Here is a 24,045-nt window from a genome sequence, read left to right on the forward strand (position 1 = left end):
TACATGCCTGTAATCCTGGCAACCTGAGAGGCTGAGGCAGGATAGCAAGTTTGAGGCCAGCCTCAGCAACTTTAGCGAGATTCTGTCTCAAAATAATAATAAGGGGGGCTGGGGCTGTAGCTCAGTGGTAAAGCACTCACCTCACATGTGTAAGGCACTGGGTTTGATCCTGAGCACCACACAAAAATAAAGATATTGTGTGTTCATCTAAAAGTAAATACTTTAGTAATAAAGAGGGCTGAGGATGTACCTCAGTGATTACACCTCCCTCCCACCAGCCAAAAAAAAAAAAGGTCCTGCCTATATTACTCATTGTTTTCTATTTCACAGCCAACCATATTCCTAAGAGATCTACTTTTCCAAAGAGGGAAGTCCTGAATCATGTTTTACACATACTTCCCCAATTCCAGTACTTATGTTTATATAAAAATTTTTAAGGAGCAAAATATTAAACAAATGGAAATATTCTTTTTTTAGGTGTAGTTGGACACAATACCTTTATTTTTTTTAATGTGGTGCTGAGGATCGAACCCAGGGCCTCGCATGTGCTAGGCAAGTGCTCTTCCGCTGAGCCACACTCCTAGCCCCCATATTCTTGTTTTTTAGGCAGAATCTCTTTATATAGCCCAGATTCAAGTGATCTTCCCACCTCAGGTTTCTGAGTAGCTAGAATCTTGGGGTTTGCTTGTTTGGAATCAGGATTGTTTGATCACAAGTAATAAAAATTACAGAAAATGGGATTTTCTGGAGTATATGAAGTAGCTCATAGAATTCAAGGAAGAGCTAAATCAGTCCTTAGGAAGAATAGGAACTCGCATAACTTAAAATCACCACTTTTAGAAAGTACTCTGAAATTCTAAAGGTCTTTTCCAATTCAGTTCAAGATAATTTTTAAAAAATATTTTTTAGTTGTAGATGGACACAATATCTTTATTTACTTATTTTTATGTGGTGCTGAGGATCAAAACCAGTGCCTCACACATGCAAGACAGGTGCTCTACCACTGAGCTATAACCCCAGCCCTTAAGATAATATAAAATCAGCAAATTTAAAGCTTAAGGACTTTCTATATTACAGAAAAAATAAACAAACAAACAAACAAAACCCCCAGAAACTGAACAATTACTGTAAAGTATTAAAAGAATGATTTACAGACTGACTGTTCATTGATCTCCCCCTATAAGAAGAGTTACTATTTTCTTCTCTTGTAGGGTCGCATTGTCCAAGTTTACACTACCTATTTACTCTCTTAATGCCTCCTCTACTGGCATTAATTGCTTCATAAGCAAAAGTCATAGGCAGTTTGAAAATTTTATTTCATTAACTTAAAAGATGAACAAAATGTGTATTTAAAATCTTATTAAACATTTATCTGACATAGAGGACAAACAGGATTTCAAGTAACTTATGAGACAGTCTACTGCCATTTAAAAATATTCTTTTATCCACAAAACCTCTTAATTGAAAGACAAAACAAAACCTCCAAAGCAACAAATATCTTGTCTTTTATACTGTACAAATGTTAGATGCAAACTTCTGATTTATTTATTTCATTGTCAACTCTGATGATGAAGATGGGAGGTATAAATGTTCCCAGTTCAGTCAAATGATGAAAACAAAAAGCTGTTTCCCTCAGATACAAAGAAGTCTTCTTCATTCATGTCTCTTATAGCAGGATCACATACTTGATGCTCATACCAGATCACTTCTTCTTCTTTCCTTTCCCTTTTTTACTTCCCTCTCCTTGCTGAAGACTTGGGTCACCACCTCCTGTTTTTTGTGTCCTTGTTTTTAGCTTAGGTATCATTTCTGCTGCATACAACATTACTGATTTACCTAGGAACCAGAAGTTAGGTTTAGTATATAATCTAAGAAATAAGACATAAAAGATCATTAACTTGAATATCGTAAAGTCTAAGAAACTGCCACATCAAGAAAATGGGAAGACATTTTAAATAATCAAATGATCATAAAGACAGTAACTTGCTCAAATCAGTGCTTTTGCTGGAGAAAATACTGAGAGCAAGAAAAAAATATTTACGTGAACAAAGTAAAATAAAAACATTAAGTTTGAAACAAAAATTCTTTGTTTTGTTGGGTGTGATAATGCATATCTGTAGTCCCAATCCCAGCAACCTGAGAGGCTGAGGCAAGAGGATTACCAGTTTGAGACCAGCCTCAGAAACTTAGTGAGACCCTGTTTCAATATAAAAATAAAAAATTAAAAGGGCTGGAGATGTAGCTCAGTGGTAAAGTGCCCCTAGGTTCAATCCCCAGAACCAACAAAACAAAACAAAAAACAAAAAAATTATGATCTTGGTTCTAGTAATTGGCTGAAAGATCAATGAAGAACATATCTAAATACAACAAACTAAAAATAAGAGTCAGACTATCATTATAACTTAAGCTTCTGAAACACAGGGTCTCTCAGCCTTTTAACAACAACAAAAAAGTCATTAAGCTAAACAGATCTTATTCATATGCCCAGACAATCTATACATACATGCACCCCTGCTATGCCCACCCCAACCAGTTACTTTCCCTACTCCAATAAACGAAGCTCCCCAGCTTTGCTCTTTTTTAGTGACTATTATCTAATTAGAAATAAGAAGCAACCTTTTTTTCAACCACAATTTTTACTTCTATTTCCTTTTACTTTTTAATATTTATTTTTTAGTTTTCGGTAGACACAACATCTTTATTTTTTATTTTTATGTGGTGCTGAGGATCGAACCCAGCGCCCCGCACATGTCAGGCAAGCGCGCTATCGCTTGAGCCACATCCCCAGCCCTTACTTCCATTTTCAAATCAAAAGCTCTTTTTGCTTGTTTTTGGTCTTTTGAGAGAGTATAAGAAAATGTCAAAGAGAAGAAAAAAATATGTTGGAATGTATTATCTGTCACATCTGAGTCAGAATCTTAATATATAACAATACCTACCAATCCTGATGGAATTTGGTATATAAGAACCAATCAATGGGCTGGGGATGTGGCTCAAGCCGTAGCGCGCTCGCCTGGCATGCGTGCGGCCCAGTTTCGATCCTCAGCACCACATACAAACAAAGATGTTGTGTCCACCGAAAACTAAAAAATAAATATTAAAAAATTGTCTCTCTCTCTCTTAAAAAAAAAAAAAGAACCAATCAATCTGAATTTGACTAAAAACAATCACATTGTCAAATTTCCTGTCATATTGTTTTTAGTTGAATTAAACAGAAGAGTTTAATTAAACTGAAGGAAAAAAATTAAATAGTTTCATTTCTTAAAATTAAAAATAAAACAAAATTTCAGAAAAATAAATAACATATAAACACTTACCTTACCAATACTCAGAACTAATAGTTTGTTATACTGGTGTCTAATTTTGTTTTGATTTTTTTGTCCCCCCACCCCAAATAAAGTATTAGAGATGATGCTAAGACTTCCCTAAACTCTCCACTCCCCACCCCCACCCCACTGCTTAAAAAAAAAAAAATACAAAAAAAAAAAAAGAAGTGGGGTCTTTCCAGTACAGTTTATTTGGGGTACTGGGGATTGAATTCAGGGGCACTTAACCACCAAGCCACAACCCCAGCTTATTTTGTGTTTTATTTAGAAACAGGGTTTCACTGAGTTGTTTAGTGCCTTGCTTTTGCTGAGGCTGGGTTTGAACTGGCAATCCTTCTGACTTAATCTCCTGAGCTGCTGGGATTACAGGCATGCGCCAACCCGCCCAGCTTTCAGGTACATTTTTAAAACATTTCTACAAATAATATACCTATTCATCTTAAATAAATAGCAATTTTTATCTTTAAATTTACCGAAGTGGTACCGTACTATGAACATATTTTTGTTCACTCAATGTTGTTCTTTAGATTTATTAACAAGAGAAATTATTATTAACAGACTTCAGAGGTCTCTAGGATCTGAAATAGTAACTAACATTCACTGATTTATTAACTTTATACTTTTTTTGCGGGGGGTGGGGTGGGGTGTTTACCGGGGATTGAACTCAGGGGTACTCAACCACTGAGCCACATTCTCAGCCCTATTTTGCATTTTATTTAGAGACAGGGTCTCACTGAGTTGCTTAGCACCTTGCTTTTGCTGAGGCTGGCTTTAAACTCATGATTTTCTTCCTGCCTCAGCCTCCTGAGCTACTGGGATTATAGGCAAGCGCTACCACACCTGGCTAACTTTATACTTTTAATCTGGGAGCAATGACAGTCTTCTAGAAGTTTATAAAATGCTCATCATATAATTAGTAAGTTTCATCACATTCTCAGAGATTCTTAACCTAAAAGAAATTAAAACTACTGTTTACCTCTTTCCATAAGCAATAGTCTTTTCTCTAAATTAATATGTAGAATGTAAATTCATTTATACCTTTCAAAAGGTCAGTTTTAGAACCTCTGTTGTGTCATAGAAGAAAAACATATTCCTAAAGTTTATTTATTCATTAAAAAAAGCTTACGTGATGGGAACTGTACAAGACAGAGGCTGCCGTCTTCCTGTCTGAGCTGGACCCGGACTCTGCCTCTGTATTGAACATCACGATTCCATTCTCTAGAGTACATTTTATTTTTCTAATGTAAATAAAACAAAACAAAAACAGGCTTTTAAGAAAGTCATCATATCAATGAGTACAGAAAATAGTGAAGGAAGAATCACATCATACCTCAACAAACACATTAAGTCCAACTGCTGAGCATACATCTTGAATCTCTGTAGCTGTAGGATTTTCAACAGCCTGAACAGTTAAAAACAAAAACATTAAATAGCTTAGCTTTAAGAGAATACTGTTATACAGTTGTATAAATCACTTTAAATACTATGATCAAAACATGTACCTAGGAGCTGGGACTGTAGCTCAATGGCAGAGCACTTGCCTAGCATGTATGAGGCACTGGGTTCAATCCGCATCACCACATAAAAATAAACAAATAAAATAAAGGCACTCTGGCCATTTACAACAAAACAAAACAAAGATTTACGTAAACCCTATCTTTTCTTACTAGGTACAGTGTTTTCAATTTTAATTTTAAAAATCCCTGGGAATTACACTGATTCATACTTGTGTGTCTTTCTTCCAATCAGAACATAAATTTAACGAGGGCAATGACTTTGTTTTATTCACCAGTATTTTCTCTAACATCTAGATTGGTACTTTGACTATAGTAGGTGCTTAATGAATATTGACTGGTTGAACACATATAACCACTTAAGAAGCAGTATCTAATAAAGTTTAATTTATGTTTCCCTATGGCCTTGAAATTTCATCCTATGTGTATGTGTGTGTGTGTGTATATTTCCCCCCCCCCAATGGAAATAAAAAAATGTGTTCATCAAAGACAAGCTCAAGAGTGCTCACAGCATTATTTGTAATAGCCCCCAAATTAGAAACAACCTAATTAATCCATCAAGAGAACAAAGGAATGTAGTATACTGCTGGTAGTGGTTTCCAGCAAGGGAATTTTACTTTCCTCCCCACTTTTCAGACATTTGGCTATGCTTGGTGATAACTAGAAGAGATGGATATTTATCATCTAGTTGGCAGAGGCCAGGGATGTTGCTAAACATTATAAAATGCACAGGACATACCACTACATAAAGAATTATCTGACTCAAAATGTCAATGATGTTGTTGTTGGGAAACTGTTATAGAGCAATGGGAATTAAACTACACTCAAAGGGTTTAGGGGTTAGCTCAGGGGGACAGCACATGCTTAAGCATGCACAAGGCACTGGGTTCAATCACCAGCAAAAAAACATAAAAAATAAACAAAAACCTACACTCAAAAATGTGGACCAATCTTATAAGCCTAAAGTTCAGTGAAAAGAAGACATAAAAGTACACAGCAAATAATCCTATTTATATAAAATTCAAGAACAAGCAAGTATAATGTACGGTGCTGGAAATCAGGATAGTGTTATCCTTATATAAGAGAACATATGTGGAGGGGACACTGACTGGGAAAAGACATAAGAAATCTTCCTATAGCTGATAATGTTTTTAAAATTTGTGGGCTTGTTACCCAGATGTACTCCCATTGTGAAAATTGCTTGAATTATTAAATTTATATGTTATATATAAAGTTTAAAAAATTCAGCCATTCTTCTGACAGAATCTGTCGCAGTGGCTTGACAGGGCATTATTCCAGAACAAGTGCTTTGGTATCTCTTTTCACCTGAGGCAGCAAAGTAGACTTTACACACTGAAAAAGCAGCAAAATGAGAGACATTAAATAATATAAAAATATTTAATTCATTGCTTCAGACCAATTTGCCTTAAACTTGCCATTAGATTATACAATGTAAATGACTCTTTAAATGTAGAATATGGCTAGTAGTGGCATGTAATCCCAGCAGCTCGGGAGGCTGAGGCAGGAGGGGGATCACGAGTTCAAAGCCAGCCTCAGCAAAAGTGAGGCACTAAGCAACTGAGTGAGACCCTGTCTCTAAATAAAATGCAAAATAGAGCTAGGGATGTCACTCAGTGGCCAAGTGCCCTTGAGTTTAATCCCTGGTCCCCACCCCCAAAATAAAAATAAAAATATACTATGACACACTGGGCATGGTGGTGCAGGCCTGTAATTTCAGTGACTGGAGAGGTTGAAGCAGGAGGATCCCAAGTTTGAGGCCAGCCTTAGCAACTAAGCAACACCCTGCCTCAAAAATTAAAAATAATTTCTTAAAAAAATAATTTTTACCAGTGGCAAAGCACCCCTGGGTTCAATCCATATTACAAACAACAAAACAAAACAAAACAAGTAAGAATGTCTTTAATTTGGCATTGGGCAATTTCCAAACTGAAGCCAACAGACCACCTGAAAACTTGAGTTTTCCTATCCAAAATCCCCCCTTTTCCTGTTGCAAGCACTCTACCACTGACTACATCCCCAGGACCTGATTCTTCCCTTTTAAAAAGTACTAAAGTAAATTTACCTCTTTAAACTGCAGAGCTGGGTGGCACATGCCTGTAATCCCAGCCACTAGGGAGCCTGAAGCAGGAAGACTGCAGCCTCAACAACTGAGGGAGGCCATAAACAACTTAGAGAGACCTGTCTCAAAAAATAAATAGAGGGCTGGGGATGTGGCTCAGTGGTTAAGCACCCCTGGGTTCAATTCTTGGTGAAGACTGTCATAATTATGGTTAAAACAGACACTCCCCCACCCCATTTTATTCTTTACAAACACAGGTTCATTAAGAACTGTTTCAAAAATCCCTTCAACCTATGCAACAGCGTCTTTCCGGCTTCATCAACATTAAGGAAAGCACTCTAATCTTGGCTGCTGTTCTCCTTAGGCCTTAAAGAAATGAAGTGAAGTAAAAGAAACCTTTGTGGCCCGTTAGGACAACCTCCCTGTCCTAGATACCAGTCACCACTCACCTTACTTATGGGGATCCTCCTTCCCTCCGCGATGGTCTTCTTATTATTTAAATAAGCAGGATAGATACAAATAAACCTGACACAGAAGAAAGAAGCACAGCTGTTATAACTAGAGCGGTGTTCCAGTCACCATCTTCGTGGCAGGGACATTTACACTATTAATTGCTTAATTAATAGTTTTTATTTAAATTGCCTTTTACTTAATTCACTTAAAAAGAAAACTATTCATTACCTTATGGAAAAATAGAACACTATTGTTAGAGAAGGTTAAAAACAACAACGAAAACAAAAACCGATACGGTAACTGTTAACGTTAAGCAAAGCTGCCCGTCAAAAGTTCCCGAGGGTGGAGTCCAGCTTTCTAAACAAAAGCACAGCGTAGGGAGTATTAAAAACTTTGTTATTCTAACTCATGACCTCGTAGCACCTCAAATCCTCTTTTTCTGATACAAAGACTGAGATACCTAGGCTCGGGAATTTAGCGACCCTGCGAAAAGCTTCGTACTGCAGGCTTCCCGGCCAGGGAAAGACGACGTGAAGTCTGAGGCTCACGTCGAGCGCAGGGGGCCAAGTCCTTCTCAAGATCTGGGGGTGGGGAATTGCGGCCCAGCATCTGCGGCATCGCAGCAAGGCCCCCTACCCCTTTTTTTGGCCCCCAGCTCAGGACTCACCTGTCTTGGTCCGCCGGGGACCGTGAGGCGGCGCAAGCCATGTCCACAGACTGCACAGACTCCGCCCACAGAAAATCAGCCGGAAGTTACGAAACCACCCGCTCTTCCGGCGGAACTCCGGCCCACCAAAGTGGCCCTGCGTTCGCTGCTTTTCAACGCCGGTTTGTTCCAGCACCTGTCACTCGGAGCCGTGACGTCTAGATTGACGTGGCTTGTTAACCTTTCTTCTCGCGAGAAGACTGAAAACGATTCCTTTCCATTTTTCTCCTTTTGGAGTGCTTTAGGGGCGTGGATTATCATTTATTTTTTATTAATTAATTAAACATTTCCTCGTTCCCCGTTTCACACCAAAGTTGGGTGATACTATTTACGCTCGCCCGTGGGTGAAGGCTGTAAGCTGATGGGAGTCTGTGTAGTATGAAGCGGAAATACAAGTTAGAGCAGGCAAGGAAATGTTTTTTTTTGTTTAATTTTGTTTCCACTCCTACTTCCCTCAGATTGAACTTTTTTTTCTTTTCTTTCTTTCTTTTTTCTTTGTGCTAGGTATTGAACCCAGGCCCTTGTGCATGCCAGGCAAGCACTCTACCAACTGAGCTGTACCCCCAGTCCAAGATTGAACTTTTTTAAAGTGAAGGAATTAGCAAAATTTTTGGCAGTTGCGTTTCAATGTACTGTATGTTAGAAACTTTACTATTCACCTTTTAAAACGTCTGAAGGACATCTTATAGACTAAAATTAATCATGATTTTGTATGCTTTGTTGATGTGTAGGGAGAGGAACACACTACCTTCATTTTCTTAAGAGTTCCAGCTGGCTCCTAGAATTAAAGTGACATAAGGTGGATTAAAAGGAGAAACGGATAGTGCAAATTTAATGTCGTACTGTAGATTTAACAAAAAAATAAAGATCCAAAGAAGCAGGGCCAGTTACTTATATACTGCATTATACAAATAATAGTGTGAAGAAGCAACTAAATCATTTGGGTAGGCGTAAAAGATGAGTTATTATCAAAATCTGTACGGAATCCTCTAGAGTAAGGACAGTGTCTTTCACAGGGGAATTTCCTTTTTTTAAAAATGTGAACGATCGTTTTGAACCTGCTGTTTTTCAAATGTCTGGTTTACTTAATATGTCATTGAATAACATATTTTAACCTTTTCAATTGCAAAGCATTACTTCACAGCATTTCTGTTCAACTAAACATACCTTCATTCCTATATTAGCAGTGGCTGTTTATTCCATATTTACAATGGAACTTTTCAAAGAAACAGGCAGGTAAGACATTTACTTTATTTATAGATTAAAAAAAAAAAAAGACTAAAGAACCAACTAAACAAAAATCTCCCCAAATGCTGAGTCTCAGTGAGGTTGGATTTGCCCATTTGCAGTAATAATGGCTGAGCATAGATGCTCAGGGCATCAGTCTCTCTCCCTCTCTGTATATCTCTGTATCTATCTATAGGTGATATAGATATATAGAGCTCTCTTGTTTTTTTTTCTGTATATGCGCGCGTGCGCGCGCACACACACACACACACACACACACACAAGAAATTAAGGAGATGGTCTGAAGTTTAATGCAGTAACCTGGTTACCATGGAATTGTTTTTTTTAGAGCCATTTAAGTAATTGGGGACAAAAGGGCAGTATTGGTGGTTACTTTTTCGGGTTTATACACATTAAGGGAATTAATGTCAGAGATGATGGAGCTAATATTATTTAGTGCCATTTATTTTTCTTAACATTTTTCAGTTTTCGGTGGACACAACATCGTTATTTTATTTTATGTGGCGCTGAGGATCGAACCCAACACCCCCGCGCATGCCAGGCGAACGCGTTACCTCTTGAGCCACATCCCCAGCCCTACTTAGTGCCATTTCTATGCCACTCTCGTATTTAACTCTACACTATTTCTGAAATACTGTTCAGGGAGAGAGGCTTGATTTGTGATATTGCAAAGTGAGAGAAAGAAAGTGATGGAGGAACAGCCATAATAAGAGATAAAACATCTGTTGAAGGCTTAAGATTAAAAGTATTTAATAATAAAAGACAAGGTTGTGGGTAAAAAAAATGAAAACAGCTAGACTTACTAAAATTTCTTTTTTGCAAAGATAAAAATAAAACCCTGTAAACAGGGGTGGGGGCTTTAGCTCAGTGGCAGAGTGCTTGCCTAGCATGTGAAGCACTGCTTAAAAATGAGCAAAGGCATTTTATCCATTTACAACTACAAAACTAAAAAATATTAAAACCATATAAACATACAAATAGGAAACAAAAGTTTATATATAATTTAAAAACCCAGACCAGTGTTGAAACATTTCAGCAGTAGCAAACATCAGAAGCTAAGAGTTCTGTGGAAAAAGAATTGTGACCAAAATTATACTTTGTGTGAAGGCAAAAAAAAAAAAAAAAAAAAAAAAAGCAATTTTAAACTAAGAGTAGAATTAGAAAGCATATCCCTAACTTAGCTTTTCTGGAAAAAAAAAAAAAAACAGGAAATATTTCAGCCAAGTTAAATTAATGTAAAGAACTAAAGAAAATCAAAGACACGAAATATAAACAATGATAAATACTGAAAACTGATACTTAGATTTAATTACTGATAATGATAGTGAAGTTAATTTTAATGATTAGTCTGAAAATTTAAAACAAGTGAATAAATACTAGGAAGGACAAAAGAATGAGGGTGCCAACTGAAATAGCAAACATCTCTTTCTAAAATCATCGTAGTCACTGCACTGCCAGGGTCTTCACTGGCCATGTTACCCCAGCTGGGACCTTGGACTCACACAATGTTGCTATGTTTCTCTTTCCTTTTGTTCTCTCCATCTCTTCTCCTCAGCCTCCAATTCCTGGACCACCCCAAGAATTTCAAATTCTTGCCTTTCTTAAGCAAACTTACTAAGATCCCCCTATCCAAATTCCAGGTTTATCTTTATAGATCCCCAAATCAAGGTCCTCAGCTAAAGGAAAGTACCTTCTGAGAACTTTTCTTTAACAGGATTCACTCTTACAAGAGGATGCTAAAGTTCCAGGTAACTGTTCTTTTGTGCAGATTAATTCCTGTTTCCAACATTGACAGTCTCACTGTTCCCATGATAATCTTCATTTTCTCTTTGTATGTCTAAATTTTCCCCTTCATTTGGAGATATATTATTTGGCACTTGAAGATTACTTCATGACTGATGTTTATCTTGTTTTCTTCATCGCATTTAATGCCTTTTCTTCAGAATTATGTTTTGGCATATATCTGCCATAACTGGCTTCTTTGCATTTGCCTGTGTAAGTTTGGTTTTATTCATTTGGGATCATTTAAAAATCGTTTGGTAATGCAGTATTTCATTTTTTTTTTTAGCTGTAGATGGACACAATATCTTTATTTATTTTCACGTGGTATTGAGGATTGAGCCCAGCGCGTCACATGTGCGAGGCAAGCTGAGCTACAACCCTAGCCCGATAGTGTTTATTATATGTGATCAATACATTTATTTGGTACTGTTCCTCTACTTTATGCTTTGTTTTGATTAACCCTTCCTCAATTCCCCTTTGTTCTTTAGCATCTTATTCAAGTATCTTTAGTTATTTTAATGATTTATTTACTAGTTAAAACCTGGAAAAACTGACTTAAATTTTTTTTTCGTTGTAGATGGACACAACGTCTTTATTTTTATGGGGTTCTGAGGGTTGAACTCAGTTCCTCACATGTGCTAGGCAAGCATTCTATCACTGAGCCACAACCGCAGCCCAACTTCTTTTTTAACATTGGGGTTTCCACTAAATTAAAAAAATTAAAATCATGTTCTTCCAAGTTAAAAATAACATAGTATCTGTTGACATTACTTATTTAGCATGTTTTTACCTCTTCCCTACCTTCTAACTCTTGTTTCCCTATTTGTGTTGGAATAATCTTGAATTTAAAATCATTAAAATTATTAAGCATTTAATTTTTTGTTTATCTGGACACTTACACTGAGATTCATTGTCAGAGTAACCACAATTATTTATACTTTTTCTTTTTTTGGCAGGGGTAGGGTACCAGGGATTGAACTCGGGGGCTTCTGAATGCTGCATGTTGTTCTGTGGTGTTTTTCTTCTTTGCCATTTGGTGTTGTAGAAATCTGATGCTAATCTTTTTTTTAGGCAACTATTTCTCTCCTCACTAATGTTTTTAGAACATCTTCCTCTTTCTGGGCATGGTGACACATATCTGTAATTCCAGTGACTTGGGAAGCTGAGGCAGGAGGTCTGCAAGTTTTGAGGCTACTTTAACAAGGCACTAAGCTACTTAATGAGACCCTCTCTTGCTCCCCCTCCCCCAATAAGAAAACAAAAAGGGCAAAAGGTGCCTAGGATCTAGCTCAGTGGACCTTGAGTTCAATCCTTACTTCCAAACAAAATCACCACCAAAAGTAAACAAAACAAAAAAACACAAAGTTATCTTCTATCTAGAAATTTAAAAACTAAAGACACACCTAATGAGGGTTTCTGTTAGTTTCAGGTTACTCCAGGAACAAATTGAGTTTTATTCACAAGTGCCCCCATTTGGGGAAAAGTAGAACTAGGTCTCAGAAACGGCAGGGACTGCCAGGCATGGTGGTGCATGCATGTAATCCCAGTGACTTGGAAGGCTGAAGCAGGATCGCCAAGTTCAAAGCCAGCCTCAGAACCAGCGAGGCATTAAGCAACTTGGGAGACCCTGTCTCAAAATTTAAAAAAGGGCTGGACTCCCCCCCTCCCCCCCAAGAAAAACAAAAACAAAGCAAAAAACCTGTAGGGACTGTGGTGGCTCCTGACTTGCCTCTTACTTGCTTTATATGCCTCCCCGCCCCCACCAATCTGTTCCCATTTCCTCTTTTTCCTCTGTCTGCTTCCTCTTCTATTAGGCTCCATGATGTCAATTGTAGTAATCAGCCTATGTGAGCTTTCAGTTCCCACCAACCAGAAATTTTCTTTGTGACAACTTATTTCAAATTGATTAGCCAAGTCTTTTTTTTTTTTTCCTTTTTTTTTTTTTTAAAGCTAGAACAAACAAGTCTTTGGATCCTAATAGGTAGTGTAAGTAGGGCACGTAATGTCTGGCATTTCTTTCAATAGCCATTTCTCACTAGTGTTGTTTTATATTCAGTGATCACTTTTGCTACTATACATTGAACATTTTCAATTAAAAAAGTAACAGATAACTTTAAGAGTAAGTGAACAGTCATAAATGTAGAAAAAAAAATTACCCTGAATATCAGAGGAAAGAAAGTATATTTAGCACCAAGAACAGTATTATACATATAGAACATACAGGTTAAAAGAAGCATCAATGGCCTAACAAAAAGCAGAATATACTTACAGACCACAGAATTGAGAACAGAAGGAAAATAACCTGGGGTAATACAGAAGCCACAGTCCATAGGCTTCAACATTACAAAGTAGTATTTTAAACTCAGCGTAATATTAGGGAAATATGGTTAGTGGAAATGAAAAAAAAATTATACTATTTCAGCCACAGTGACTTTTGAAAAATCATTTTTGTTTGGTAAATTTTACCCATCTGACTACTCAAATCTTTCTTCAGCTCTGGGCAATTTACTTTTGCATTGCTGGCACTCCATTCTTTCTCTTAGATGAAAAGAAACCCCACCTGATTATATGAATTCAGATATAGTGCAACTGGTTCCCCTCAGCAATGGACTCATCATTTTACTTAATTAACTTTGTGTAACATGATCCATATTATACATAATCAAGAAAAATATGTACTATTTGCTCCTTACAGCATATATCTTTCATTATTTCCCTCATTAACTTCCAGTGCCCTGGTAATTTATAAAGTTTATCCTCAATTATCAGACTGATTTGACCACATTCATTAAATATTAATAAACTGGATACATTTTCCTTTCATCTGAAACCAGTCTTCCCTCACCTCCAAGTTCCCATTTCCAGTCTCTTCTAATCTTATTGCCATTTCAAATTAAGATACTTTGGCTTTTACAATAATTGTTTCAAAGGGAATATTAGCTGATCTTTCAGACATAATAAAGTAAAAATTAATTGTTCATTCATGTCTGGTAAGTTTGTTTCTTATCGGGAGATGGGTTATAACATATTGAACAGCTCAATATTCAAGTCTTAGGTCTACAGAAAGGAGAATCTGTTAGTAGATTAAAAGTTCAGTTGTTGAATATCTGGAGCCCAAGGCAATCACTCAAGGAGCTTCACTGTGGTAACTGAGGGCAGTAATTCCCAAAGTGTGGTCCTCAGGACCAGCAGCACCAGCAGCATGTTTGAACTTGTTAAAATGCAAATTCTTGGGGCCCACTCTAAATCTACTCAGTCCAATTACCAGGGTGTGACCTGGCTGTGTCATAAGCACTAAGATTCAAATGCACCCTTGTTTCAAAAACCACTGCCTTAGGATTTCTCTGTTGCAGTCCACAGTTAAACAGGGCACAGTCAATCCCGTATCCCTTCCTTTTAATAGCCATCACAATTACTGACTTATCTTAAACCCAACACTGGGCTTAAACCCAGCATCAACTTGGAGTATTTAGCTTTGCTATCAGTTTTGGTAACATCTTGCCAATGTCTCAAAATAGAAGTGATTTGCCCCTTTACTCATTCAGAGCCATTATCTCTAACTAGAGGTTCTCATCCAGTGACCTTTTCCTCAAGGGACAACATGCATTGGTTCTTCTCCCAGTAATGTTGCCCACAGGAATTCCAGTCTTTTTGTAAGTAGAAGGGACTCTTCTTTCATTTCCAATACAATAATACCTTTTTAAAAAAAAAAAAAAAACTTGAATTGAAAGGCAACTTTATTCTAATTAACTAACACTTTTATCTCTTCCCACAAAAATACTTGGAAGTAGTTTATAAAAACTGGCATGCAAAAATTCAGACAAAACCAGATATGACCTAGATAAACATTGTATCCCTATTGTTTATGGCAGCCTTGGAGAACAATATAGAATATTATTCATAAACAATTTCAGAGAAGTTTTGAAAAAAATTTAAATAGATTTCAAAGATAAATAAATTGAGGTGTTTATAAAGTGGAGCAGTGGAAAGAGTACGGGCTTTGGAGTAATATGCTTTAGTTCAAATCATGGTACTTAATTTTCTGGCACTTTAGCTTTTAAAAAAACAGCCTCATTACCTGCAAGTTACAAACACAAGTAAAAACACAAGTTAGATAATTAACTAAATGATGTGATTTCAAGGGCACCAGGTAGGTATGCATACTCCCTGTCACCTCTTCCCAGTGCCCCACCACGCCTAAAAATCCTTTATCTTCTCCAAATGCAGAGTGCATGAATTTTATCATTAAAAATAAACCTTTCATTTATTCAACAAATATATGAGCATTTATCATCATAGTCACTTTTGATCTTTTAGAACAAACTCAGGGAAGATATATTAAGTAAATTATCTTTGCTATTATCAGTGTATTTTCCTTCATGAAAGAGGGCTCCTCCTGAGGTCAGTATAAGTAAGTGGGTACTTCACCCCAGCCCCCTAACCAACTGTACACATCAAAAATAAAGTTTTTCTCAACAGGTAAGGATATTTAAATACTCCTCTGATTTTTTTCTTTTTCCCAATGCCAGGGCCTCTTTTGAGTATCTTAATGGCATTGTATCTACTTTTAAAGTTTCATGTGATTTTGTATTTTCTGAATATGGCAGAGTACTGATTATATTTGGCTGTAGAAAATATGCCTTAACAGGAAGGGTGATATAAGGTGTTGCATGTTAGACCCAGTAGCAACAGGGAAAAGATGAGGAGGAAAGACAAGTTACATTATAGAACATGGAAGAAACTACTTGTACTAAGAATAATCAAAATTTCAAGTATAGAATTCTTTTAAGAAAAAGTGAATACTTATGTGGTCCTGTTATTTCAATGCCTAGACCTGTGCTAGGCAGACACTGATATATATGCCTCTGTTTTAACTGAGTTCCAGTGGAGTAAGGGGGGGAAAAAGGGTGGAAAAATATTGAAAACTGAAGAAGTGCTAATCACATAAAGAAAAATTGAAATTTAGGAATGGTTAAGTGCCAACAGTCTTCTTCAATTGTTTTTATTACAGTAGGAGAAATTTTACTCTTAATGCATAGAATTTGAAGAAAAAAATTTATATAAGCTTTTAAAGAGGCCCTTTTGACAATTATTAGTACAAATGTGAAATAAGACCCTTCAAACAAATACCAATTTCAGTAATAGTTTACATACAGCAATAATTTATTCTGAAATGTTCATTTAGTTTCTGTTGAGACACAATTCATGTCTCATTAATAAAAGAGCAGCCATCTCACCTCAAATACCAGAATGTACAACAGTTACAGCATAGCAAAAATTCTACCTACTTTCAGATAAAATCTAGTTCAGGTAAAATAATTTCATTCAATGTTTTACAGTTACACAGATTTTTTTTTGAGCACAAAATAGTGTAAATTGTTACACTGTAGCTATCTCTATGCACATCATGTGACCACAGAACTGTTAATCATAACTTCTGAAATTGAACCGTCATTTCATTCATGCAGTAATGCAAAGCAGGCTGGGTAAATTTATTCATTGGGAACCATATTACTGTGAATTTCACAGCCACATGATTAATTATGAAGTTAGATGGACTCACAGGACTAAAACAATTTTTTTGCATAAATACCAATTTCTCCCTGATGTAAGTTTAATTAGTTTATAATCTAGAAATGATTGATAACAGCAATATATCATATTTTCTATCTGTAGTGTTCATTATTTTACGACGAGCGATAACTGAAGTATGATGGGATGGATGCTACTTAAATATATGTAAAACATACTGTACAAATATACTTGGCTTTACCACTTTTTTCCCTATTAAGAGTGCCTCCCAAAATATGACCAGTGAAGACAAAGTATACTCTATCAAATATGGCTTCCTGAACAAAAACCCTCTAACAAGAATCAAACCTATTTACAAAAACTTTCAATCCTTTAAACTTTCATTTAGAACAAAATTTCTATATAGCAGTTGTAATTAACACCTAATTTTTTTAGTTTTGTCTTGTCCTTCCAGCTCTTTTAAACAGATGTCACAAGGTAAGACCCAGAATGGCGCTTAGGACTTTGAGTTCCACTGGATTCTGTGCTGTCAGTTTTTGAGTCTCGTTTTTTGGTGTTATTCACTGGTGTTGGGATCTGAGATGGGCGAGCTGAAGTGCTATCTGCGCTGCTTTTCCTAGGACTTGGGTTGTAATTAAAAGGAGTCACTCTGGCAGCAACAGTTCCACTAGGTGAACTGTGTTTGCTTGAGCTGCTTGAACTGAAAGGGGTACGCTCTGCTATAGAGCTTTCACTAGTCTCTGCTGCAGGAACAGGATTACTCTGTCCCTGTTTTGTCTCAGTTCCTTTTTGGTCTGGGGCATCTACCTGAATAAAGGAGTTCAGGCGGTTTTCCAAACCCATGGTGTGCACGGGGACACTGCCATTACCCCCATTTTGTTTTCCCTGATTATCCTTTAAATCTTTCACATTTGGATTTCCCTTTTCTGAAACACTGTCAATCACTGGGGGAGTATTACCTGTGGGAGATCTTCCAGATCTAGGGTTGTTAATGGGACAGTCCTCAATTCTCACCCAAACATCCTCTGTTTTAGAAACAGCAGGTGCCATTTGATAAATTAGAGTTTTTGATTCAGCACCATTTGCAGCACCCGAAGAAGTGTTCTGAGAAGTAATATTTGTGGGAGAAATTTCACTTTCTTTCATTTTTCTCCATGTTCCTTTTGTGGATACTTGGTTTTCTTTAGTTTGTTTTGTTCCTGAAACAGAGTTTACATGTTTTTCATCCTCACTTTTTGCTTTTTCACTGGACTCTGATGAGGCAGAAAGAATTGAAGACGAGCTTCCAGTTCTTCTCCAAGTGCTTACTCGAGGAAGGGATGATGAATGTTTGCTATGCTCACGCTTCCAGGTTCCTGATCTGTTGATTGGAAGTCTGGAAGGACTTTCAGAATGGGAGCGTGCTATATCATGACGCTTTGCTGGTCTTCCATCATTATATTCTATAGTGGGACTGAGATTGGGTGGAAGTTTTCGCCATCCACCAGTCTGAACAGATGAATGTGCGGAGAGAGACATATCAGGAAGGGAAGGGCTTAAAACTGGTGTTTGTGCCTGAGACCTAGTGGGAGAATCTGGTCTAGAAGATGGAGAAAGAGATTCAAATGAAGCAGATTCCTCCAATTTTCTCCTTAGGGTTGGGCTTGGAGCTTCTTTGATGAAAGTAGACTGACGTACTAATACAGGTCTCTCTGATCGATCAGATTCACTTCCACTTGATTTAGTTGAAGACATTCTAGAAAGTTCTACCTTTTTACTGGACCCATTGCTATTATTCATCTGGTTTAGTCCTTTGGAGGCAGACTCACTTCTTGGGATACTACTGGTATTCTTGGATAAGCCTGTTTGTTTGGTAAGGTTTTGTTGGCTCATCTGTCTGCCTGGAGATGTATATGACATTTTCCCAGAGCCAGAAGACTTAGTTGAAGCAGTACTAGGGGATGATGTTCTGGCTAGTTGAGATAATTTGTTAGGAGGACATATTCCATTTCTACCAGGTGAAATTGAGTTTCGCCCTGGAGACTGCATAGGTCTAGTTAATGGTTGCTGGGCAGGTCTTGAAGGAGTAGAATCTCTAGATCCTGACCTAGAAGGCCCTTTATTTGACCCCCCTATTTGTGAAGTCTGCCTGGTAACAGGGCTTAATTCTGATTTCACTGATGGCTTGGCTCCTCTAGGGGAAGTGGTGGCTGCTTGACCTTCACTAGGGCTTTTGGAGGCTGGAGTCTTAAGGGGTGGGCCTTTTTTAGAAACAGGGCTTGTACTTGAGGAGCTATTTCGAACTCCCGGAATATGAATCATTGTCCTACCGCGAGAGATTGAAGGCATGTTTGTTTGAAGGGGCTGTTTCATTTGGCTGGAAATTTCTGAATTAGATCGAACTTTTCCAGTAATCAAGCTTTTATAAACTTTTTTTCCTCCTTTGATTCCTTTATTTTCAGATTCCATTTTTTTAGTTTCCAATGTACTTTTCTCCCCAGGCTTGAGAATTCGTGGTCCTTTATTACCTGTGAAGGGTTTTTCCTCTTGATCAGGTGTAAGATGAAAAGGTGATCCCAGAGAGATTCCTGATTTCAGTGAAAGAATGGAATCTGAATCAGATGAAGCTTGTCTAGATAAACATGCAGCAGCAGCAGCTTGATGCAAACTACTCACTATGGAATTTGCACCTTCTTGAATAGCTTTCCAATCAAAATTTTCTGAGTCAGGGGATAAACCATGCTCTGAATCTGGTTTCTGTATATCTTTCAAATCAAGTGTCAAATCTTCAGCTAATATGCCACCCATATTTCTGGGACTATGTTTTTCATTATCACCCTTGAGTCTTGAAGGCCTTTTCTTTTTTGGCATTGCAGAACTTATACATTCCTGCAACAGGTCATCTTCAGAATCAATACTAAGAGAACTGAGAGAACTGTTTCTTGAGAAACAAACAGGAGTATCCTCAACATGAAATGATTTAGGAGCATAACCTGATGCCTGGGGTTTACTTGGTTCTCCTTGTGAAGCAGGTGGCACAGTCTCTTTAATAGGTTCATTTTGTTTGTTATTGTTGTTTTCTTGGTCAATGTCACTAAGAGAACTCAGAGAGGAATTACGAGAAAAGCAAACTGGTGTATTTTCAATAGCAAAATTCTGTAATTTTTCATCAGTTGCTGCCCCTCTATCTGGTATGTCTTTGGATGACTGAGGAAAAGTGGGTTGCTTCTGTAGTATGGGTTTAGACTGGCCTCGACTTACTGGATGTTTTGTAACAGCTTGTGACTTATTAGATGATTGTTGGCTTGATGTTAGTTCTGTGAGGCTGGTAACTTTAGCTTCTGAATCCTTACTGTCTTTCCCCTTTCTTAATTCTGCCTTTTCCCTAGAAAGGTCAACATCATCATCATCAAAGTCTAAAGAACTTAAAGAATCATTTCGTGAAAAACAATAAGGAGTTCCTTCAATAGGGGTGTAATGATGAGGTGAATCAAAAGTAAAACTTCCTCTAACTCGATCTTCATTATTTGGTAGCTTATCATTGAAGTCCTTGGAATTAGTCTTCAAGTTTTGTTTCTTTGAATCTTTGTTGTCTGAGAAAGCTGGCTCAGCATTTAAGTTATTCTTTGAGTCTGTGTTCTTTTTCACACGTGTCCTATACTCAGTATTTTGTGGCATAGGTTTTACTGGTGAAGTAGGCTTCTTTTTCTTACTATCTATTTGATTTTTGTTAGTTCCAGATGAAGACACAGATGCTTGCTGGACCTGGTCCATTATCTTTTTAACTCGGAAAGGCTTGTGACTTTTCCCTTTGGGCATAGCAGAATTAATGCATTCTGCAAGAATATCGCCTTCCTCTGTTTTACTGTCATCCAATTCAGGCATAGTTACAGATGAGGTTTTTCCTCTTTGAGCCTCATCTGTACTTCTGCCTTCTGTAGGAATGGTATCTCGTTTTTCAAATTCACCTGACTGTGCCCCTGCTCTAATCCCTTCTCCAGCAGCTAACTCATTTGGAGGGGATTCTATTGTAAGATCACTTAGAGATGTAGCTGTGGAAAAGTTTATAGGTGTCCCTTCTACACAATACACCCGTGGCATGTCATCTCCTGGTGTAAAACTAACATGCTTTTGTGCCTGTAACCTGTTTTGTGATGGAAGAAGTTTGTACACAGGCAGTTGACTTGGTTTCCTTGCCACAGGTGGAGGTAATTTTGAAGCAGTCTGGGCTAGCTTTTTGGCTTTGCGTGATGACTTTGTTGGCATCGCAGAAATAATACATTCTTCTAATATTTCAATATCATCATCATCTGAATCATCTAGTAGATCTTTTTCAGAATCAACAGGTTTTTCTGCCTCTTTGTCCTGGTTTTCATTTGATTCTTCAGGCTGCTCTGGTTCTGTTTCATTCCCATTGTCATTTTCGTGAACTGGAGGCATTATTCTTAGCTCTACATCTTTCTGTATAAATGGTTCATCGAGGCTTAGGGCACTCAGGCTAGATGAACAAGAAAATCCATCTGGAGTACTCTCTGTGGCAAAATGTAACAAAGTATCAGCATCTGGAAGAACCTGGACCCTCTGAACTGCAGCATTTACAGCAGCTTGCTTAGGTCCACTCTCTCTTTTTTCAGTAGTGGGTACTTTATTTTTAGGTACCTCTCGCTTGGTTTGAACTGTCTGAGGAGGTGGTGGAGGGGTTTTACTTCTGCTTGGTGGCATGGTTTGTCCAGGGCTATCTGGAAGGTCACTGGGGCTTATAATGCCACTTACCATTCCACTGCATGGTTCACTCTGAACAGAGCTGGCAATGGAACGACTCTCGAAACTATCAAGTGAACTGACAGAAGTACATCTGCTAAACATGAGTGGAGTCTCCTGAACATAGTGCTCTGGTGGACTTTTGGGTGTCTGAGCACCACTTTTGGAGGGAGACTTGGCCCCTGAAGAAAATTCAACAGCTTTGTGTCTGGTTGATTCTGAAGATAGACTGGAAGCTTGGAGTCGACTGGGTTTGGTTCTAACATGCTGTGATACTGTTGGAACTTCACTTACAGGATCTTCAGTTGATCTAGTTACATTGTTCTCTTTTATTTCTGCTATTTGCAGAGTATTAGAAGAATCTGCTTCCTGTGTTGTCTGATCACATCCTATTTCATCTTCAGCTGATGACAAAGATGACAATGAACTGCACCTTGAAAAACATATTGGGGTGTCTTCTACACAGTAAGTCTGAATTGTTTCTTGGTTGATAGAGGGAACTTTGCAAGTGGTAGTTTTTTGAGCCTGACCGTTTCTATTCTGTGCTGAACTTGGATGTAACTGAGTTTGCCTCTTTGCATTCGATGAAGGTGTGGATGCCTTCTCACTGTTTGAAGAGATGTGTTCAGTTTTAGTGTTTTGTGCAGATGAACTCTTTGAAAATGGAAATGATGGTTTCTGTGAGGAAGAAATGTCAGTGGCATATTTTAAACTATAATCAATAGGCTGATCCACATGATGCTTTTCTTCATTATACTTTATGCTATAATTTGTTGGCCTCTCCTCTTCCTCATGCTGTTCTTCTTCAGAGTAGCGTTCACTATAGTTGGTTGGCTTATCATCTTCATAGTCATCTTCCTGACACAAAGACTGGTTTACATTTTGATTAATTCCATGACCAGAACCCACTCGATTTGTTTCTGAACCATTGGTTCCCCTTGACCTATATGGGGAAACACATTCTTGCTGTCCAAAATGTGGCTGGAACTTAAGGTGTTTATCATCAGTACTCTCAGTATATACAGGGTAAGTGGTATTTTGACTCCTTGATTGTCTCTGCTCATTTTGTTTTATTTCATCTTCTATTATGTGTTTTGGTCTTGCCCATCTTTCATTCTGTGAAGGACTTTGCCTTCCAGAGTTCAATTGCTCATCTGAATATTTAAGACTATAATTTATTGGTGTATCCAGTTCTCCATCATTATCATCCATATGATTTGCACTATGTATTTTATGGGCTAGGTCAGCTGGATACTGACCGTAACTGCAAAATTTACTTTCATCATCTTCAGAATAGGATTCAACTGAAGGTTTCATTTGACCTCTTTTACCATAACCATCACTACTACTAACACTATTTAAACTATCATTTGAAGATCTTTTATATTCCAATTTAGCATAAGGCATAGAGCATGTCCTATTTGAATTTTCTGACTTAGTAAAATTGTATGTGTTTGAATGTGTGTGGGCAGTGGAACTTCTTCTTATTGCATTCCTTTCATCTGTCACACAATGTAATTCGGTGGTAGAACCAGAACTTCTGTCTTCCTGGGAGGTATGAATGGCTGATACTTCTTCCATGACTTTGGCAATTTGGGCTGCAGTGGTTGAGATTGGCAAACCTCGCTTTGAAGAGGTTCCTGGATTTTCTGTAGTTGGGTGGTAGCTGCTTAGGCCAATTCCTCGCTCCCTCTCCAAACTTCTATCTTTTTCAGAACGAGAACTATCTAAACTCCCCCTTGATGAAGAGGAGCTGGGCAATACTGTAGTATTCAAATATGGTGAAAGAACAGTCATATTTCCTGTATTAAAATTGTCTGATCTATTATCATCATGTCGATTGGTGTCGAAAACGTAGTCACCATAAAGATTTTGCTTGTGTCTTTGCTTACTACGATGAGATGCCTTAGGACTTAAATTGTCAATATTGTCAAAAGTTTCAGATAAATGCTGAGCATCTAATTCTGCTTCTAGGGCTTTCTGTTTCCTAACATGAAGAGATGGCAAGCTTGAACCAGGAGACATAATATTGGCGTCCTTATATTTTGCAGGTCGATTTGCCATGAGATTCCTTAAAGCTGCAGCACTTCCCATAGCAATCATTTTGTGCTTTGAATGAATGAGATTCTTGAGCATGCTAACAGCCCCCATATCCCATAATGCTTCCTGGTCTTTAGGATTTCTTGCCGAGAGATTCCACAAAGTTCCACATGCATTACTGACTATTGTCAAACTGTGAGATTTCAAGTGTTGTAACAAAGTTTGTAGGCAGTTGTTCTCTCTTAGGATTTGCCTGGAATAAAAATAAGAAATTACAGAGTGAAAAAAAAAATCTGTAAGATAGAAAACAAGTAAATCTAAAGATAATTTTACTAAAAGTTAATAGTAGGCATGTTAAAATTATACCAATTATTCTATAAATTTCAAGCATTCACATCTTTTGTTCTTAGTTCATTCAATGTTTATTGATTAAAAATACTCATCTGTCAGATCAAAAGAAGTGAAAATGTGATTTTCTATCTATTCTACATTTCCTATTCTGATCCAATAGCTTAAAATACTCTTGCGGGGGGGGGGGGCAGGTACCAAATACATTTATTCTTTTCATATGGTGACAGTTTTACAATTTAAGTATCATAAATATATCATGAAATCTTAAACTGA

At 37.5% G+C, this 24,045-nt stretch overlaps 2 protein-coding genes across 11 annotated transcripts in view; both read right to left on the reverse strand.

Moving 5' to 3' along the window:
* Positions 1-1,292: 1,292 nt before the first annotated feature.
* Srp19 (signal recognition particle 19) lies at positions 1,293-8,164 on the reverse strand. 2 transcript variants are annotated; one of them, XR_009228304.1, is made up of 6 exons: positions 8,041-8,164; positions 7,370-7,445; positions 4,657-4,728; positions 4,453-4,564; positions 2,940-3,083; positions 1,705-1,836 (listed from the first exon to the last, which is right to left on the reverse strand). XR_009228304.1 is itself a non-coding variant. In XM_046460132.2 (5 exons), exons 1-5 carry the CDS (start codon positions 8,079-8,081, stop codon positions 1,703-1,705), a joined length of 435 nt encoding a protein of 144 aa, XP_046316088.1. In that variant the 5' UTR covers positions 8,082-8,156; the 3' UTR covers positions 1,293-1,702. The 2 variants fall into 2 exon arrangements, 1 of the variants encoding a protein (XP_046316088.1); XM_046460132.2 differs by lacking the exon at positions 2,940-3,083 and having other exon boundaries at positions 1,293-1,836; positions 8,041-8,156.
* Apc (APC regulator of WNT signaling pathway) overlaps positions 4,657-24,045 on the reverse strand; it is a 138,765-nt gene continuing 119,376 nt past the window's right edge. For all 9 annotated transcript variants that reach the window (XM_046460133.2, XM_046460140.2, XM_058584312.1 and 6 more), the window contains 4 exons: positions 8,041-23,674; positions 7,370-7,445; positions 4,829-4,884; positions 4,657-4,728 (listed from right to left, as the gene is read on the reverse strand). In XM_046460133.2, coding sequence (XP_046316089.1) covers positions 17,101-23,674 — 6,574 coding nt within the window. In that variant the 3' untranslated portion in view covers positions 4,657-4,728; positions 4,829-4,884; positions 7,370-7,445; positions 8,041-17,100. The remainder of the gene's footprint in view (positions 4,729-4,828; positions 4,885-7,369; positions 7,446-8,040; positions 23,675-24,045) is intronic.

This window comes from Marmota monax, unplaced genomic scaffold, assembly GCF_021218885.2.
Source record: "Marmota monax isolate L192 unplaced genomic scaffold, Marmota_monax_Labrador192_F-V1.1 WCK01_AAM20220418_F8-fsc00006, whole genome shotgun sequence".
Lineage (NCBI taxonomy): Eukaryota > Metazoa > Chordata > Mammalia > Rodentia > Sciuridae > Marmota > Marmota monax.